At 35.3% G+C, this 14,893-nt stretch overlaps 2 protein-coding genes across 3 annotated transcripts; both read right to left on the bottom strand.

Moving 5' to 3' along the window:
- Nucleotides 1–998: 998 nt before the first annotated feature.
- Nucleotides 999–3,546, bottom strand: LOC118027577 (INCREASED PETAL GROWTH ANISOTROPY 1-like protein 1). The gene is made up of 5 exons (XM_035030958.2): nt 2,674–3,546; nt 2,276–2,592; nt 2,077–2,188; nt 1,325–1,456; nt 999–1,250 (listed from the first exon to the last, which is right to left on the bottom strand). Exons 1-5 carry the CDS (start codon nt 3,337–3,339, stop codon nt 1,170–1,172), a joined length of 1,308 nt encoding a protein of 435 aa, XP_034886849.1. The 5' UTR covers nt 3,340–3,546; the 3' UTR covers nt 999–1,169.
- Nucleotides 3,547–7,352: 3,806 nt separating this feature from the next.
- Nucleotides 7,353–13,058, bottom strand: LOC118027578 (potassium transporter 1). 2 transcript variants are annotated; one of them, XM_035030959.2, is made up of 10 exons: nt 12,511–13,058; nt 12,206–12,291; nt 11,254–11,497; nt 10,487–10,732; nt 9,930–9,980; nt 9,570–9,830; nt 9,421–9,473; nt 9,209–9,323; nt 8,875–9,129; nt 7,353–8,775 (listed from the first exon to the last, which is right to left on the bottom strand). In XM_035030959.2, exons 2-10 carry the CDS (start codon nt 12,263–12,265, stop codon nt 7,760–7,762), a joined length of 2,301 nt encoding a protein of 766 aa, XP_034886850.1. In that variant the 5' UTR covers nt 12,266–12,291; nt 12,511–13,058; the 3' UTR covers nt 7,353–7,759. The 2 variants fall into 2 exon arrangements, with proteins under 2 accessions (XP_034886850.1, XP_034886851.1); XM_035030960.2 differs by lacking the exon at nt 12,206–12,291 and having other exon boundaries at nt 12,511–13,055.
- Nucleotides 13,059–14,893: the final 1,835 nt, after the last annotated feature.

Here is a 14,893-nt window from a genome sequence, read left to right as displayed (position 1 = left end):
ATGTTAGTAATAAAAGAATCCAACCAATCAAGATCCTAATAATATAGAAGAATGTTGGATGCTTGTCAAGACCAAATTGACAAAAATTAGGTGCCTCCATTTTGATTTGTTCTTGTGCTTGGAGTTCGGGTTGTTTTAAACAACTATAAATTATCCGGATAATTAAGGTAATTAACTCTAAACTAAAATAAAATATAAAATTTCAAGCACTATATATGCCTGCCAACAGGATGGTACAAACTACAAATAAAAAAGGATTCTAGCGGTGATTTGACTTCTTAATCTCAGAATCTGATGTTTTCTTTAATAATATAGATTGGAAATCCATCCTTTTTTTAATTTGTGGTGCAAATACTATGCAAATATGCAATGCCTCCTGAAAAGTCACTTGTCGTGCATTAATTTTATAACGTGCGCGAAGTTAGCTATTGCTGTCGGCAGAGTTATTAATGTGATGATGATTTTTTTAAAAAAATATATTTTATTTGAAAATATTTAAAATAATATATTTTTATTTTTAAAAAATTAAATTGAAGAAAATAAAAAAATATAAAAATTTCTCTGTTATTGTTTTTTTTTTTTTTTGTGATGAACACTGTTGAGTGATTGACATGGTGTGAACGTGATACGATCTTTCTATCCTTCAAAAGGTTTTGGAGTGAATTCATGTGCTATTTGCTGCTAGGATCTAAATGAATAAGATATATAGAACATAAAGTTAACCCACGGATTTAGGATGTCAGAAAGGCACTGCTAATGGGGGAAATCCGACAGATTTACCGAACGTTTTCCCATGCATTCAGTGAACTATCATTACCGAACTGCAGAATACAGAATATGTTTTCAGAAATTCAGTGAAAAAACTTCCCAAAAACAGACTGTAATGCCTTCTTCCCCTTCAGGCAATCAAGAATTTGCCCAAGTTACTTAGACAGATAAATTCATAAGATTTAGTCCGAATTTATATTATACATTCATTGCCATCCGTGACTCCTTACCATTTTGTTTTGATTGCTGCATGTTGAAAGCCTGAGATGATCAAGGTGCTTGGTATCATTGTTCCCAAAACCAGTGATTAGCATGTCTATACCCATAAGAGAGGATCTTAGAACTTTAATTCATAATTTATGAAACTCTCCCATTCTATAAAATTGAATTTACTTAACTCTCTATTGTTTGAGACTACCCATGCCAATCTTCTTTAGCTCCTGAAATGCATGTGTGGTCTCAGCATCAAAGCCACCTGCGAACTGAATGTTTTGACATAAAGGTTAGTAAGACAGGTAAAATCTCAAAAATGAGCTTGAGGGAATTCAATGTTTACCTGGTGTACACGATAGGCAAATCTAGCTCCTTGAAGCAGAAGATTCTCTTCTCCTGAGCATTCATTAAGCTGCAGCTCTTTAGTTATCCTTTTCAAGTAATCCTTGGCTAGCCTCAAAGAACTTAATTTCATCTGTTAACAATATCGAGACTGTTAGTTGGAGCTGTGTCTCTGATTTCTTATTGGGAGTCCATTTTAAAGTTGTTTTCTTGGTAATATTTGTGTAAAAATGTTGGCAGATATAGGAAACCCTTCTTTGGAGTTCTTCAAGATGAATCCATTACGAGATGCAATATGCAAAATCTAGAAAATGCAGTGGGGGGCATTAAATTATCTGCATAAATTTTTCGAGTGGCCACCAAATTTTTCTATCACTTGAAATTTCACCTAGGAGAAGCCATTTTTCTATTCCGCTACTTCGATTCTAGAGAATGCAGGAGGCTAGACCATCATGTTTATCCTGCTTTTTTGCTGAGAATCTTTTCTGGTGTTATTCATAGTAACAATTGACGCACTTCAATCCCTTTAAATGGGAAGAAGCAGTTTCCTTTATAAAACACGTGAACTTCAGTTTATTTCTGTAAATGTCAAAAGTTTTGGCCTGTCAAGTTGTTGTTCTAATTTTCTATTAATTGATGATAATTTTGTTGGCAAGGTATTGTCATGAGTTGAAATATCATGCTTCGAGGTGAAAACCAGCTACATGTTACCTGATCAGGCTTCAAGGTAAAAATAAGCTACATGCTACCTACCTGACCGATCAACCCTGTGTTCAGCAACCATTCCCATGGGATCTGAAGATCCCTGTATCTCTTGATCATGCTCTCTCTAGTCCTTTCTGTATTGTTTACACTTCGCTCCAACCTGTAAATTTGATGTTTGATCATGTCATTAATTCATGGTATTGAGTAAAAACAGGGAGTTACTGCAATTTAGTTTGTACATGCTCGCCTGTCTTGCAATGCTTGCATTCTTCCCAGGGCTTGGATCAAAGGCTCTTTTTTATTGTCCTGGAATGATGAAACTTCAGACTCGAGGTTTATTAGGTCTCGGTAGTTGAAAGCAGCTTCTCGCAAAGCATCTGATTTTCGTTCTGGCCATTGTGGGAAATGCTTCAATACTGCCCTTTCGTCAACCAAAGATGATAATTCATCATCCAGCCATTTCACAAATGCCTTAACATCAGATATTTCTTTGAAGGCTGCAGACTCCACTTCTTTGATTAGGAAATTGATAAATTCCTTCTGTTTCTCCACATCCGATTTTATCTAGCCAATGAGCATGCATTTTGTCATCAGTGAGTAACAATTTGTTAAAACAATGAGAAGAGAAGTTTGCAACTAACTTACTGCAGAAAGATAAGTGGAACGATTCTCAATTTCTCCAATCATGCTTGGAGTAAATGCAACTACTGGAATAGCCGCTGAATTGATCCTGTTCTCCATGTGGGCATCTCTCCTTGTAAGCAAACGGTAGAACTCGGCGACTTCTGGCACGCGGCGCACTGTTTTTGACCCAACAGACATCTTCGGTGGCGGAGGTGGAGGTGGTGGTGCTGGTGACAATTTATTGCTGTTCACTTCCTTGGGTGATGAAGGGGCTACAGAAGTAGGCCTTGGTGGTGGATTTGGTACTTTTGCCAGTTTCTCTTTTCTTGATGGTAATTCCTGTATGCTCGGTCTTGGACTTGAATGTTCCTCACTCACTTTGACAAAATCTGATTGTTTCTGCAGAAATACATCAGTTTTGCTGCTGTCAATGGGGTTCTGTAACTTCTTCCAAAGCATGGATTTTCTCTCATTGTCGTGTGCTTTGAGTGAACTTATCTGTGCTTTTAGACGAACTACTTCCTGTTGTAATTCCCGATTTTCTTTCTCCAGAGAATCAGTCCTTAGCAGAGCAGCTTCGACTTCTTTCTTGAGGTAGATGATCAATGATTCATCCTCTTCTTTCCGCATTTTACTCTCTCGTTCTGCTTTCATCAAAATAATAACAGAAGAAGGTTGGAGTCGCATTCAATAGCTAGATCCTTCCCCTTTTATTTAATGATCTTACTTTGGAAGCAAGGTATTCTCACCTAAGCCTGAAGAGTGATGCTCAATAGAATACCCCTTAGCATGCTTAGAAATGGCACTCCAGGCATGCCGAACATGGTATCCTGGGCAGGGTATTTCTGACCTTTTGTGAACCAGAAATTGTGACTTGTCATACTTCCCTCTTTTGCAATTTGCAGTGTAGGTGAGGAGTTTTCTTTGATTTGCTGGCATCCTTTATACTTGTCCCTAGGAAGTTATGTTAGGTGCAACATTAAATTCTCAGGTCAAATTTAACTCTTTCCTCTATTTTATTTCGCATTATTGATTGTATATGAAGTTCATTTACCCTTGACATCCTGGTAGAATTCCATTTTCTTGCTGTGGCATAAGCTGTTAGGCTTCATCAATCCAAGTTATAACATCACTTGCATATCTTGCACGTTGTGCTGTGAGGCAGAGCACGAGGCAGCAATTGAGATATGACTGATTGCAAACTCCCAACTGCCCATGTGTGAACTTCCTTTTCTACTCTTCTTTTTACATGTGTAAGCCCCGGAGTGGGATGGTGGAACTATCAGGTCAAACCAGGTTTCAATTCTGAATTCTTCTCGTGTTGATCTCCATGAACTTTTCTAGAGGTCTTGATCGCACTGCATTGCGTTTGCTATTCTTTGCTTGTTAAGCAACGTGGAAAGTAAAAAAGAGCTGGGAAATGAAGCACAGTAAAGATGCCGACAGTAGTTCATTAAAGAAAAGAAAAGGCAATGATAAATACAGCCTACCAGAATAAGTTTTTCGTCTTTTACTTTGTTTTTTCGTTTTTCCCTTACTTTTAAAGGAAAATGGATGGCAGCTATGCTTCAGGTTTTGTTCTTGAAGTAGCCTGCCCTTTCGTAGGCCCTGGTTCTATGTCATGATACAGTATGTCTACAGGTTTTATTCCTGGAGTAGCTTGCCCTCTCAGAGGCGTTGATTGTAAAATGTTGAAAAGGTTAAATTAGCGATTATACGAGTTATAAGTAAAGAATATCTCTGATGGTGAAGTTTTATTTCCTGTGGTAGTTGAGGAGATAGAGAATGTTAGAATATCACCATTTTGGTGGAGACCGGAGACGATGTACCGGGTTTATGAGGGATCCTGATAAAAAACTTTGTAAGAATCAATTCTACAGTACTAGAAAGGAACATCTAAGCGCAATCACTATAATGTACTTCTGCCTCAACGTTAAGAGAAAAAGTAGTCCGACCAGGAGCTGCAGGAGCTTGGTTGCTTTGATTTTCTTCAAGTCAGCTTTTTTTTTTTTTTTTTTTCAGGAGGCCCCATAGCCATCATTAGGTCGTAAATCGAATTCCCTATTACTTGCTGATGACTTGAGAAGCGTTGAAGGATGGTGCGGGCAAACTGCGTCCTGTTTATAATATCATGATTTGAACCACAAGATCTTGATGGGCAATTCAATTGTGAACAATATTGATGCCCGAAGACCAAAGGAAGTTCTGTGTCTTGTATTTATCTACTGTATTATCGGTGCTTTCAGTCATTGTTCTCCTAAAAAAAGTCTCCTCCATTAATGGCTGGCTTAAGTAAGCATGATTGCCTTGCAAATAGTAGTTTGTTTAGTTTTTTACTTCACGTGTGAGAAGGTAAAATATCACCCTCCAAATCGGTGGGTGGCTAGGCAAAAACAAAAAAGAAACATTCACAAGTCTCCCTCAATTTTTTTTCCCTTAAAAACTATTCTTGCGCTAATTTTATTTGTTTTTTTTTTGCCTTAAAAACCATACAGGTAATCCTTAAAGAAGAAGAAGAAGAAGAAGAAGGTTAATGAATCTACTGTTCTCAATTTCACTAATCAATCCCACAGTGAGGAATTGAGACCTTGTTTGTCCAGCATTTTCCATGTCCATTATGGAGAGCATCAACTAAACCTGTGTAGTTACGGTTCTTGATTACATTGTAAGGCCTATCATGGATTTCAACTTCTATGGTTGTATCCACCATTGTATACACAGGGTATTTTAAAAAATTAAAATCAATTGTTCTTTAATTGGGACTAAATTACTAGAAAAAAAATTAAAAATGAAATTAAAAAAACATGAAATTTTGCATAACTCATCCACAATAATATGTGAAACGATGAACAATTGAGTCTTGCATACTAAAAAAAACTCACACTTTTTAGAGTAATACTTAATAATGAGACCATATTATATATATATATATATATATATATATATGTGTGTGTGTGTGTGTGTATTTATATCCTCGATGAAAACTCCAATGAATCTCTAGGTTTTTTTTTGTTGGTTATAGATTGGACTTGTATTTTTATGGTTGGGGTTACTTACAAAACAAAAAATTTGATACTTAAGTTAGTTTGGGTTTAGCAGGTTAGAAAAATGAAGAAAATGAATGGCGTTTTTTTTTTTTGGTATGGGTCTTAGGATATGGTAAGTTTTTATAGATATAAAAAAAAAATTGTTATATAAATTACATTTATCTTTTTTAAGAAGAGAGACTAAATGTAGGACGGTATAACTATTTGTAGCCCTTCATGTGAATAGATTTTTATGAAAAAATAATAAATAATTTTTATTGGTTTAGAGAATGGTTGTTTAATAAAAATGTTTGTGTGAAGACAAGAAAATTTATGGGATTGAGTGGGGGAAAAAAAGAAAGAATTTATGAGATTGTGTATAGAAAAATATAAAAAATATCTATACAACAAAAGAAAGACTATGAGAAAATATGAATAAAAATATGCAAAATAAAATAAAATCTGCACAAAAGGATCTGCGTTTTTCCCCCAGCCGGGCTGAACCTGAGGACATGCCCAAGTGATTGGGCTGTCCCAGACGAGCAGGAGCTGTGCTCACCTGGGTTCAGCCCAGGAGAGCTGGATCAGGCCTTTTGGTTATAGTACTGTTTATCATTGGTTTATAGGCCTTTTGGTTTATAGTACTGTTTATCAGGCCTTTTGAACAATTAACAATCTAAGAAATAAAACGAAAGGTCTTAACGAAAATTGAAAATAAAACGCAAACCAAAAAATACATTAAACGAAAAGAGATCAGGTGGTTCTGAGCCAGGCTCGAAACCACTCCAAAGCATTAGAGAGAACAAACACGCTAGCAATCAAAAGTGCCAGCTCACGTTGGTTTATAATTCTTTTTATGTGCAGGGGCGAACGATCCCTTTTTTTTTTTTTTGTTATTATTATTATTGGTTGGGGCTTGCTATAGTTATTTAAATGAAGGTGTAAACCAAGAAGGTAAAAACAGCATGAAGGAATCCAATACCAAGTCAACCTGTCTTAAGGTTCTTAAGCTGTTGAAGTCTTTGTGATTAACAAAGCAAATCTTCTAGCGATATCATCAAAATCGTTCACAGCCCCCGTTTGTTTTAACGGACTCTTTATATTTCAATTATTTTTCTCAATTTTCACTCCCTCAAAGAGCCGATATATTCATCTTACCTCTTCAAGCTTTCATGTTGGTTTTCTGGAACCGAGTAGTTCTTTAATTTATAGAAACTCAAATCAATAATAATTGTTATGTAAGAGAGTTTTTGCACTTTGCATTTTCAAGTTTGTGAGCTTCATTGGTTTTCTTAGTCCCTTATATTGCTCGAATATCCAGATTTAGTCGCTAAACAATAAAATCTTAGTGATTTGACCCAATATCTCATGGCCAATTTGGGAAATATTTCAATTCATCTTTTACCCCCTTTATTTACTTTTACTCACAATTCTTTTTTATGTTATTATTTTCAATTTTTCTCCCACCTGGCGAGCTAGAACCATGCAATAAACTTTAGGTGATTGTTACCTCCAGCAATCCCTAAATTACTGAATGTTTATAATTTTCAATATGCATGCATGTGTTCTGTACTCAAATTATGGAGAGCTAGGCAAAGAAATTGCTGTTTGCATTATCCTTTCTGCTATCCGTACCACACTATCATCCTTTCTGCATCAACAGACAACAGGCGATACGACAAAGAAAATCCTCCATACTCGAAGAGTTGCAATAATTCATCAAGTTCAGTTGCAACATTTATCGGCGAATGTTTCAGAATGGCATTAACTTTCATGTGCATGTGTTATGTTAGAACAGCCAACAATTTCAAGAAATAAGACTATACATTTTCTAGCAATTGTTGGTGATGGTGTTATATGGTGTTTAGTCACCAAACATAAAACCCATATGAACAAGCAAGGTGTGCCATGCAAACCTGTAAAGCCTGGATTCAAAAAAGACTAGAAAGCTCTCCATTCTCTAGGCCACTATCCGGACTGTACTCGATATCTGTCACCGTAATTAACAGTGGTCTTCTTTCTTTCTTTTCTTCCCCTCTAGGTGTAGAATCTCCTAATCGCTAGTGTCCCTCCTGTAGAACTTAGACATAATAAATCATGCCAACCTCCAGCAAAGATGTGTGAGGCACATTAAGAACAATATCGGGTTCTCTAGAATTCTTGCTCAGAAAAGTATACACCACATTGATTGCAATTTTCTTGATGATAGAGGATGATTTCTTTGCCTTCGCGTGGGAATGCCCGAGAATGTAAGCAACACCAGACTCCTTAGCTTTCAGTATTTGCAACGATTCGTGTTTAAGTTGAGTATTTTCTAGACGTTCACTGCCAGTTTTAGCCACTTCTGCTTGAATATCACATGAAGACTGCTCCATTTTCTCCTTGCGACGTGAGTTTGTATAGGGGTGCTCTGAAGCAACAAAGCCTTTGAAAGCTGTATTTTCAAATTCCCCAAATGATTCGCTTGTCAGTTTAGATGCACTTTCTTCCTCTGTTTCTACAAACTGAACTATTGCGGATACCAGTCTGTTCTCAAAATCATAGTTTTCCTGTTGCAGATCTTTGTAACCATACCTTACAATGCACCGAAACATGCCGTACTCCTTCGGGCCGACCCTACTGATGAGCAGCCGTTCATTTTCACTGACATGAGGAACTTGAACAGATTTGACACAGACAAAAACTAGCACCTGATGGAAGGCAGGCAGGTTTGTTACGAAGTGTCCAAAAACAGCAGGGACTCCAATAGCCAGGTTGGAGTAAACCAAACCTATTCCAGGAACACGGACCATGCCCAGGCTAGGTCCTAGAGACACTATCCTATTCATTGAAACCTTGTTCTCCACATCAAATTGGTGTTTCTTCATTGTTCCGTAGTTCCATATGTACATTACAACCATAAAGATCAAAGACAGCACAAGTGGAATCCACCCACCTTCTGGCACCTTGTAAACAGATGCTGAAATGTAAAGCACTTCAATCGATCCAAAAAACAATAAGAAAGCAACTGCAATAATTATTTTTTTCTTCCACACAATTATCATCACCAGTGCCATTAAGCAAGTTGTCACGAACATAACAGTAGTGACAGCCAGACCTAAAAACCAAGGAAAATGATCAAATTTTATTTAACATAGATGAATGCATAAAGATAAATGATAATTGTCAATTATTTTTATGGCTGATATATTTATACCATATGCATGGCCCATCATGTTAGTGTCTCGCAATCCAATTGTCACAGCCAAACAAAGGCACATTAACATCCAATTGACCTCTGGAATGTATATCTGCCCATATATTTTGCTTGAAGTATGAACAATTTTCACACGTGGGAAGCAATTCAGGGCACAGCACTGACTTATCATGGAAAATGTAGCTGATATTACAGCCTGGCTTCCTACCACAGCTGCAAAAGTTGCCACTATGAACACTGGCCAAAACACAGATTCTGCAGAAAGCATAGTTACATTAACACAAGAGAAGAACCAATAGCAATCTTCAACTTTGGACCTTAGTTTAGCTCTTGCCTGGTATAGCTTTGTAGAAGCTTCGCTGGATATCTTCATGGTGCTTGGAAAGGAATGCAGCCTCACCCATATATGCAAGAATTAAGCAGGGATATACTACACAAGTGAAGGCAACCTGGAAAACAAATTTCAGGTGTTCAGATTAGGATAGAGACAAGGTTGAATGATATAAGAAAATTTAGTTTTGAATGCCTGGTACATAACCAAGTTACCTTTATTGACGATGAAGAAAAATGGCCCAAGTCTGCAAACATCGTCTCCACTCCTGAAACGCATTCCAGAGGAATCTAGTTTTAGTACCTCTATCTAGCCCATTCCTCAAGTAAAGCACTATAACCATAAGGAAGTGTTAAAGAAGTACCTGTAATTGAAAGGACCACTCCTCCTAGCGACACCCATCCCTCAGTGCCAGTATTTTTAAGAAACTTCAGCATGTAAATGGGAGAAATCGCACAAAATACATGTCGATTCCACCGGAATATGTTGTATATTCCAATGCTACTAATACACAGAAGCCATGCCGTGACAATAGGAGCAAACAAGAAAGCAACTCTGTTTGTTCCATGATGCTGAAGAGAAAAAAGCCCCACCAGTATGACACACGAGATTATAACTATGTAATCTGAAGGTACACAGAAACATCAAATATAAGTTTATCTCACAAAGATGGCCTTTAAGCAGTAATATATTTCTAGACAGTGATGAATGAATTTGGACTTACTCTCATGGAGTCCAGTGATTTTAACTTTGACCCCCGAAACTGCTGAAAGGACTGAAAGGCAGAGGTATGCAAAGCTCAGTACGAATAGGATCTATTCTATAAATCAGACTAAGATTCAGAGTTTCAAAAGGAGGGAAAAATATCCAGAGAGAAAAGGAGCATATCCTAATGTCATTGCGTTTCAGATTTGACATCCAAGTTATACATGGACATAAAACTATTATTAAGTCACACTGCCATCAGCATTCTTAATTCTATACAAAAAAGAAAGGCACCTTTTCTATACCTACTTCATCTTGTTCTGGCAAGAAAAATATCAACTGCCATCAAATTCACCATCCCTAAGTATTCCAATTTAATATGTACTGCATTTTCGCCACAATAAGGAAAATGTTATAGATTATATGTTCCATGACATTGGAAGAAAATTTTTCCCCTTTCAGTGGACATCATAATAAAATTTAGCCTAATACGACTGTCAACAGCCAATCAGTATGAGTGTTCCTTGGGTACTTATGCTCTAAGCAAAAAGGAGTGGTTACGTTGAATCCCGCTACCTGATATTGTAGGGGTGAGTACGCCATCACCAATTGCCATACACGTCCCCAAAAGAACAAAGATCAACAGCATTTTGTGAAATCTTGGATGCTTCTCTAAAAATGACTTCAGAGCAGAACTCTGCCATGTGTCTGCAGATGCTTCTGTTGCATAGGTAGACAACTTTTCATCTGTAGCTTGTTGATTTGGTAAAATGCTGAGTTTCGCATGTCGGCAAAGAAGAGAGTACAATGCAAAGGTGCCACCTGCACAATAGGTGAAAAGCTGGCATCAATAAGCTGTCTTTCTCCCTTGTCCAAATCTGCAGCCATTGAGCTTCAAATTAATAAGTTCTATGGGAACTAGTACATGGTTTTTCCATAGATGGATGTGTCTGGTATTCAGAATGAAAACTCTAACTGAGTTGTGCACAACTGCTACAGTTTCAACATTTAGAATGCTGCTGTGTGCTAAAGGGTGGTGCTTAGCCTAGTCCAAGCTTCCCATTTTCAGAAGAAAAAGGGAGAGGGATAAGAATGCAGGGGAAATTTCTTTGGGCAGGTTTTTCACAGAGTGACAAGTCTGCTTCTCGGTAATTGCAGTGGAATAAAACTGGGGCTAAGCCCGGGCAATGATTTATGCATACATATTTCTCTGAGTTCTCATCATATTCAGAATAGGATACAAATCGTTTGTTCTTATCCTAAATAATTCTTTTGTCACAATTTTGATAAGGTTGTGTACGACAGGCCATTAGTAAGCAGTTGAGGAAATGAGAAAGCGCTACCTTCACCGTTGTCATCAGCTGACATGACAAAGAATATGTATTTGACAAGAGCGATGAGAGTAAATGTCCAAAAGATAAAAGAGAGCACTCCATAAATTTCCTCGTCATCCTCATGAAGGCTCAACTTCCCAGAGAAAGTGGTCTTGTAAACGTAGAGAGGGGATGTGCTAAGATCACCGTAAACCACTCCAAGACTTTGGTAAGCCAATGTGATCACGCTCATGCAGGATGCCCTCTTTACATTCTGATTCATAATAGAGTAAACTAATAAATTCATGATGCATATGAAAGAAAAATTTAGGACAACCAACATTATAAGGTAAAATTATCTTTATATGCAGAAAATGCAAAAGGTTGATGACCCTATTTTGAGCTAGAAATGAGCAGCACTATTCAAGCCTGTTTGCAGTCTTTTGAGGTTCAACGCTTTATAATTAATTCAATTTAAAAGCTTAAGTTTTTAAATAAAATTTTAAAAAATAATTTATATTATTCTCTAGCACATTCCTTAAAATGAAAACTTTTTTTGGGCTTGAAACTTACACAGATCCACATTACTTTATGCTTAATTTTTATCAAATAAATAGAAATAGTGAAAATTCAAACTTGTGATCGCTTGGTCATCAAGGCTTTGATATCATGTCAAAGAACTAATTTAACCCAAAAATTTAAACTATTAAATAAAATTTCAAAAACTAATTTATATTATTCTCTAATACCTATTCTCAATTCTACAAAATATGCCACAGCTTATGACAAATATGCCTGAAGAATAACAGTGGTAAAAGCTCTAAATTATGCCATATATTTTTTTCACCTTTCAAATGAACCTATCTGACCCAAGTAGACATGAAAGCAAAATTTGAAAAAAAAACATGGGTGCAATCTTCTTAAATCCATCCAACATTTAAGAATTAAATGCACAGGGGCTGGTTAGAGAAGCAGAATCTACCAATGAATTGCATGCGTCACCATCACTGTGAAACTTGCTCATGAAATTCACTATCATCATCAAATACTAAAAAGATACAAAATCTTCTGCAAAGGAACAAGAAACAGAAAACCCCGCCAATTCATTATTACACATCAGAAGTTTTTTAAAAAAGAAACCATCTTTAGTCTTACAAACAAACATTGAACTAAGATTTCTTGAAAGCTTCCGTCAGTGACAGCATTCACAACCCCATTCAACACAAACTCCACAGCATATGAAACTGAAAAACTGCAATAAAAAAATCATGGTCAGTTGCGGAGTACCTGTGGAGATATCCCTTGCTCCACAAATTCTGCTGGTGGGTTCATGGCTTTTTGACTCCGAGTGAGCGAGAGAGATGGCCAAAAAGATTGGAACTTGGAGGGTGAAAAGCTGTAAAGGAGAATATAAAGAGAGAGAAGAGAGAATGTAGGAAGAGAGGCAGCAGCAAGTAGTGAAGAGGCAAGTGATGCGTGTGCACCAAAGAGGTTGCAAAATGCATTCAATGCTCTTTGTCCCTCTCTAGTCTCTAAAATTTTGTTTTTTAAAAAAACAATTTATGTAAATAAAGCCTTGAAACTCGTAGAATTATACAAGTAAACAATCTAACAAAAAGTTTAACAAAAGATATATAATAAATATATTGGCAGTTGCAGTCTTGAAGGGGTGTTGTATTCTCTGGAACTCTTTTGCTCTGGCCCAATGGCTACTGTCATTGGGTGGGGGTTACCTTACTGTGAATGTCAAGAAAATAAAAGGTTACACATTGGGGATGGGGATTGAGGAAGGAACGGAAAATATCTTATTCAATTAAAGAACTGACCGTTTGGAAAGTGAACTTTAAGAACATTTTCCGTTTTTTTTAAAACAAATTGGTGAGGAGAGAATTGAGAACATTATCCCTTTCGTTTTCAATTCCACTTTTCTGCATGAAAAGAAGAGATTAAGGTTTTGCGGGAACATTCTATTTTTAATAAATGAGATCGCTTTTTTTTTTTTTTTTAAGAAAGATTAGTTTTTTTTTAATCCTTAATAAGTGAGGTGATTTTTTTAATTTTACATTAAAATTATTTGCATGTCTTTTGGTATTGCGGTCTACTCGTTTAAATTTAATTTTTTTAAGAAAGATCAGTTTTTTTTAATCCTTAATAAGTGAGGTGATTTTTTTAATTTTACATTAAAACTATTTGCATGTCTTTTGGTAAGTGAGGTGATTTTTGGTATTGCGGTCTACTCGTTTAAATTTAATTTTTAATTTTTAATTAAATATTTTATGTTTTTTTATTATTTTAATATATTAATATCAAAAATAAATTTTAAAAAATAATATCAAAAAGCATTATTTTGATAAGTTTGTAAATAAAAAAACACTTTTAAAAATAATATTTACCACACTTTTAACGTGCCCTTGTACCTTAAAAAAGAATAAAGAAGTGTTTGGAAATGTAGTAATAATTGTGTTTTTAAAGTGATTTTTTGCTCGAAAATACATCAAAATAACATATTTTTTTAATTTTTAAAAATTATTTTTATATGATATTAAAATAATCAAAAAACACAAAAATTATTAATTTTAAACAAAAAAATAAAAATAAAAATAAAAATAAAAATTTTAAAAAATATTTTTAAAATATAAAAACAAACAAACCCAAAGTTTCTTAAAATAACAAATTTTGCATCAAAGAATTATTTTAAAATGTGACTTAGTTTCTGAAATAATAAAAAGCCAAGAAAAGTATCCCGTTGCAAAATGAGGTAAAAGCCAAGGTGGTAGGACGAAAAAAGGGTCACGATCTCCGTCACCCTGTGGTGATCTGTTTGGCATAATCTAAGTTTGGACCCAAGCCTGATCACTAACCCAGCTGGAAAGGAAGTAATTAGGTAAAACGTTTTCGTACTAATCTGCTTGTCAATTGGCATGCAGACCTTATGTATTGAATAATCAGTCCAAGCCAAGCTAGCCTATAGCCTAACATGGACCCGATTAAATGCCATCAGTACCTGATTAAACAGACTAGGGTTAGGTTGTGGGTCGTTAAATATGCGACTAGTGATCCAGTTTCTTATTTAAAATATTTTTTATTTAAAAAATATTAAATTAATATTTTTATTAAAAATTAAAAAATACAAAAAACATAATAATTAACAAAAAATTTCAAATAATTTCAAACATAATAATTAAAAAATATTTTCAAATAATGTCATGTATCATATTAATATTAAAATGATGTTTAGGAGTTTAGTAATAATTGTGATTTAATTTTATTTTTTAATATATGAAAAGAATATTTTTTATTTTAAAAAATATTTTTTACATTTTAAAAATTTTAAAAATAAAATTTAAAAAAAACATTTAAATGTTTTTAGAAATACAGTTTCAATAGGATTCCAAACACTGATTAAGAGACACGTACGCAGACCAGTGGAAAAGTAAAGTTGCCCACTTTGGCACGACACGAGTACTAATGGAACTGGGGATGGCAGGGTCCCACAGCATGGCAGTACCATACTTGCCACCTGTTATATATTATTTGTACATTTTGGTCCTTAAATTTCTAATTTTTATATAATTTTAAGCTTTAATATAATTCGTGATCAATATCTTCAACTTTTTTCAAATGCACAGTCTAAAGAGTTTGGATTATATACATGTTTATCTAATTCAGT

This window comes from Populus alba, chromosome 9 (assembly GCF_005239225.2).
Source record: "Populus alba chromosome 9, ASM523922v2, whole genome shotgun sequence".
NCBI classification, from domain to species: Eukaryota; Viridiplantae; Streptophyta; class Magnoliopsida; order Malpighiales; family Salicaceae; genus Populus; species Populus alba.
Note: the sequence above shows the minus strand (reverse complement) of the source record. Positions and strands in the feature narration are given on the sequence as shown.